Source organism: Paramormyrops kingsleyae, chromosome 17 (assembly GCF_048594095.1).
Source record: "Paramormyrops kingsleyae isolate MSU_618 chromosome 17, PKINGS_0.4, whole genome shotgun sequence".
Lineage (NCBI taxonomy): Eukaryota > Metazoa > Chordata > Actinopteri > Osteoglossiformes > Mormyridae > Paramormyrops > Paramormyrops kingsleyae.
This window is the reverse complement of record NC_132813.1, coordinates 22,323,427-22,329,266: the sequence shown is the minus strand read 5'-3', so window position 1 is coordinate 22,329,266 and position 5,840 is coordinate 22,323,427. Positions and strand designations below refer to the sequence as shown.

Here is a 5,840-nt window from a genome sequence, read left to right as displayed (position 1 = left end):
ATTGACAGCAGCACATCCTTCAAAAACAGAGCAGGAATTCATTATGAATAAGGATTGAATTTTTAATGATCAAATTCTCATCTCCTGCATCATGTCCTGTGTTACTCCTTTGGCTAGTCTAATTGCTTACACTTCAAAAGCATGGTAATGGTGAGAGGGATATGAGGACTGTACAGCCAGATGAAGAGGAGAGAGGGGAGGAGAGCAGGAATAAGACTGTACCAGTGAGTGAAACATGATAAAATGCTGAAATTATACTTGATGTGACGTGTTATAAAAATCAGAACAAAGAACATATATGATTATTATCTCAGACACAAATTTCATAAATAGCTAATCCTATGCGTAGGTGTCAGACCTTGGCCTCTCACACCTGTGTGTACAGGCCTCCACTACCCCCAGTGAGATGGTTTTCTGCTGGAGATACAATTAGCCCAGAGTGACCACACATCATTCTGGAGAAAGCTGACATGTTGATTTGTCTTTATAAGAATAGTTGATTTGCATTATTATTATTTTTTTTTCTTACAGTTTTCATTATTTAAATAGTTTTGGTTTGTAATTGTTTGTTGATCACGTTGATATTCATTTTGTATATATGAAGGGAACATTTGACTTTCCTGATCATAGTTTAAATGTGCCAAGAATAAAGTTTTTTTCTTGAAAAATTTGTTTTTTTTTCTCTCCAAAAATATTGGAATCGGAACTGAGGTCTGATAACGGGATTTGATAAGCAGAAACAGAATCAAAATCAGATTTGATAAAACGTAAATGATACTCAACCTTAGTATGGAGTACCTGTGGTGCCTTTGGGAGTATCTGAGGGATGTGCATAAGCTGGCTCGGCAACACCAGGACGCAGTGTTTACTTGACGGAAGTGTGTCTATGATGCATGGAGCCGCGTGCAGAAATTTGGTGTTGAGGACCCAGTTTAGGTACTGCACCCTCCATAAGAAGGGGTGGTCACCAAAGCTTGGCAGTCACTGGAGGGAACCGGGGGAGATCTTCAAGCGCCTATCTGATATCATCTATTGCCTGCAGCCACCCGAGTGACACAAGGCTGTAGTCCTGTACAGGGATCGTCTGGCCTGACCTAACCCCTCAGCAGCGGCTGAGTATGCGGACACCCCAGGAGAGGGAGCTACATCCAGAGCCCTGTGGACTATAATGCACCAGCTGTGGTGACAACACTAGCTTCTATTACATTTGATAGACATTGTAGTGGAGATGGGAGTCGCTTGGGATGGCTGACCTTTTGGGTGGAGACAATGTGAAGCACAGGGCTGGTCAAGAGGACTTATTGTGTACTGTACCAGCGTGGCTTGCAGAACACCGTGCGTATCTGTGTGTGTGTGTCCGCGTGCGTATGGAGGGGGGAGAGAGAGAGAGAGAGAATATGGTGAGACAGCCATACAGATAGTGTTCGTTTGACTACAAGACAGTTTTTAGCTGTGTTCCACCATCAGGTACTGTGAGTGAGCATTACCATAATGTGTAAGCATCATGATAATGTCAGGCAAGATGCAAAGGCAAGTTATGTAATTTCTGACATTTATATTTGGTTAATAAAATAAAAAAATATGCCTGAAGTTTATGACTTACAAGCACAAATATATAAAATCACAGAATGAGTCCATTTAAATAAAACACTTTTCAAAAACACATCAGCACTGATTTTTGAAACAGATGAAGCTACCATTTGTAATCAAGAATTAACCTTAAAGCATCAGCATTAACATATTCTTTCTGAGGATATTTTTAAATGTGCCCATTTCAACAGTTTTTTTTTTTTTACTGATGATAAGATGATTGACTTCTTTAGGGATCTGTAGAACAACAAACACTGTAATTTTTTATATTAATGAAAATTAATATAAATTGTGCATGTGTTTATGAAAAAAATACAAATACTTTTATACCTATTGATAAATGAGCATTGACATGTGAGGATATTTTACTCGTCATTTAGAAAATGCAACAACGATGCTTGGTATTCTTCTTCTGAACATTTTTCTTGCAAAGTCCTTGATCTCTACAGTGTTGAGAGAATACACAATGGGGTTTAACATGGCCGGAATGGCATATGAGAGTGATGTAGTGATTATCCTGATGTTGAGGTCAAATGGAGTAAAGAGTCCAGCTACAAAAGTCACCAATAATGGACCGTAAAACACAGACACCAAAAAAAGATGAGAAAAACAGGTCTTTAGGGCTTTCAGACGTTCTTCCCAGGATGTAATTTTAAATAGCGCCAGCAAAATACATGCGTAAGATAAACCAATTACAGACATTGGTAAAAACAGATGGAACACTATGAATAATCTGGTCATTATGGCAGTTGGAAGACGATCATTACAAGCAAGTGTTACTATGGGACCATAGTCACAAAAGTAACTATAAATCAGTGTGGATTTACAGAAGGACAGTCGGGTGATGAAAATCAGTCCAATAAGCATAAATAGAAAATTAAATACCCAGCCAGCAGAGATGATAATACCCATTGAGGTGTTTGTTAAAATGCTGTGGTATCTCAGTGGAAAGCAAATTGCAACAAACCTGTCATATGCTAGAACAGTAAGCATGACAGACTGCACAGAGTTGAAGAAAAACACAAAAAATAAATTGGCCAAGCAAGCACCATAGGCAATCTGCTGTGTTTGAAAGACAATGATGCTAAACAAATTAGAAATAAGGGCAGTGCTCTCACCTAAGTCAGCTACAGCTAAGCTAAAAATAGCAACATACTTTGGGATGTGAAGTCTGCGGTCTATGTAAATAATAAGCGTGACAAAGGAATTGCCCAATAAAGTGACAGCATACACAAAGCACAAGAAAATAAAGTAGTATTTGGCATGAGGCATGGTAGAAAAACCAGTGACCTGAAAATATTGAGGACGGATGACAGAGTTTGCAGTGGCATTTGAGAAACTTATGTCAGACATGTTTTATCACTGTTGCTGTTCTTCAGTCTTGTCTGTTCTGAAAATTAAAATGTATTTAAATTTATTTGCTTTAAAATATTTTGAAATTAAATAATAATAATAATACATTTTAAAATAAATATTATCATTATTAATATTAACTGCTTCAATTTAATATTCATAATCATTTTTAACTCTTTTTCAGTGTTTTAAGATGATTGATCCCCTCAAAAAGGTTAATTCAGGCCCATACGGAATATAGTACTGATAACCAGTAACCATTACAACACAATATGGTATACAGCAAAATACCACATATAAAATATTGAAAATTATTCAATGCATAATTCCTGCACTTTCTACCAAATGAAACATTTTTGAATTTTCATAACAATTAGCTTTCATAATGTTTATGAAAACTACAAAAAAGTATAAATGACATTGTACTCATTGTATTTGTATTAAGATATGTTGTTATCGGTTTAACATTATGGTGTATTTTAATTTTTTTTTGAAGTAGGAAATTTATATATATGAATGTCTCCCAGTATGACTGAATTTCTGGTACCTGAACTGCCGTGGCCCAACTTCGAGTGCGCTCTGCTGTGAATACAGACCTGGAAATATACATTTGAAACAAACAGTAATGTCATATTTCACATATATTGAAGCTGACATATAAGCAATTTAAAAATTTCCTTACTGAAAAGGAAAGCAATTTGTTATAAAGGTGTAAAATATGTACTGAGAAATCTCACTTACGTTAAAGATGAAAAGTTACCTTTCTGTGTGTAAAAGTTACTTGCAGGATCTTTACAATGGAAAATGTGGCTGCTGTTGGGTCCTCATCCCTTTAGTGTAAGCTAACAGAGGGTGAATGAATTGCTTTTGCTCTTTATAAATGCTCTTCTGTGATGATCTGTGCCTGCCTAGTCATGTGACTTTGGTCTCTGGGCCATTGTCAGGCATGGCAAAACAACTTTCATATGATCTTTAAAAATAACTAATGTGTAAGTCCAGGGGTCTCATTTATAACTGCTGCATACTCACAAAACATGACCTATAAGATGCGTATGCCTCTTTCTACGCAAATGTTGCGATCCTTAGAAATAAACTTGACCGCAGAATGTGCGCATAAGTACGCCAACTCTGACCCATGCCTGCAAACATTTTGGAGAAAAATATACAACCGCGGGTGAGCAAAAACGTGAGTGGCATCAGTACATAAAATAATAATTCCTTGTGCTAGTGAGTCATACACCATATATTTCATTTCATTTATTCAGTCACATATTTATAATAGTGAATAAATATATAATCCGACTCAAATCTTAACTTAATCTACACTTTTACTCTATGCACCGCAGCAGTTGAAATGTAAATGGATAAGTGGTGGTCGTGGTTATCACGGTCATTTGGACACGGTGTGAAACGATCAGTTTCATTGCTGAAAACACATAAATACCATGATCACATTCGTGTGCAACATAACATAATGGATACGCGTATTGTTGAAGATTACACCAATGGCAGAATTAGAAGGGAACGGGTGTTCAGGGATCATGAATATTTTTTGGCCCATGATGATGACTGGCTCATAAGCCGATTTAGATTACCTAGATGTGTGCTTTTGGAGCTATGTGCTGAACTGGGTCCAATGTTAGACAGAGTATCCCGATGGATCCACGCAATCCCGGTACAAAAACAGGTACTGACGACCCTGGGGTTCCTTGCAACTGGCTGTTACCAGTGGGAATTAGCCGACAGGTATATGTTATAATTAACAATAACATTGTGAATTTGTTCTAAAGCTTGCTTAGGAAATACAATAATAATGTAATTGTGTTCAATTGTATTCTAGGTCTGGGATATCACAACCATCACTAAGCGCAATAATACCTGTCATTTTGGATGGGATTATTAAAATGACTTGTAGATACATTAAGTTCCCTTACACTGTGGGAGAACAGGCCAACATCAAAAGGCAATTTGCAGCAATGTCCGGTTTCCCCAATGTAATCGGCGCAATTGACTGCACTCACATTGCAATAAGGGCTCCATATGAAAACAAATTTATTTACGTGAATAGAAAATGTGTGCATTCTATAAACGTGCAAGTTATTTGTGACGCTGATATGGTCCTGACAAACGTGGTTGCACGATGGCCTTGTTCAACACATGACTCAATCATCCTAGAACACAGCAGTGTAGGGAGCAGATTGCAGGCTGGCGCTGCGTGCGATGGCTGGCTTCTTGGTAAGGTGATAAAAACATTGAGTAATTTTATTCATTGTTCATGTATTGAATTGTTCTGTTATGAAATGCAGGTGACAGCGGCTACCCTCTCAAGCGCTGGCTCCTCACCCCCCTTTCAAACCCCCAGGGCGCACAGGAACATCGCTATAATGATGCTCACGCTCGTGTGTGCACCGTTGTGGAGCGTGTGATCGGACTGCTGAAATGCAGATAGCGGTGTTTAGACGCATCAGGTGGCCGGTTTTTATACCACCCCCCAAAAGTGTGCCGAATTATTAGAGCCTGTGCTTTGTTGCACAACATTGCACAGAGGAACGGCATTCCTCTCCCTCCTGACCTATCTTTACCACAGCACGAGGACTTGGACCCACAGCCCCAGACGCGGTATGAAGGCTATCAATTCTGAGCAAGACTTAGGGAAGATGTAATGCGGCATTTGTAAAGACAGCAGTGCAAAGGTATATTTTTCAACAAAATCTTTTAATGTTGTTGAGATATCACCTAACACAGCTCGTATTTGTTTTAGTTAATCCGAAATTACTTCGATTGCTATAATTGTATCTCGTTGTGTTGCCAAGACAGCCTCAGTTAGAACCCGGCCACTTCCAGAGGCTACATGCACCCGGGACTCGCTGGTACTGGGGAAACCCAGGTGCTCTTCA

At 38.5% G+C, this 5,840-nt stretch overlaps 1 protein-coding gene across 1 annotated transcript; it reads right to left on the bottom strand.

The window, feature by feature from the left end:
* Positions 1 to 1,962: 1,962 nt before the first annotated feature.
* On the bottom strand, positions 1,963 to 2,943 carry LOC111837894 (olfactory receptor 52E8-like). The gene has a single exon (XM_023800344.1). It carries the CDS (start codon positions 2,941 to 2,943, stop codon positions 1,963 to 1,965), a length of 981 nt encoding a protein of 326 aa, XP_023656112.1.
* Positions 2,944 to 5,840: the final 2,897 nt, after the last annotated feature.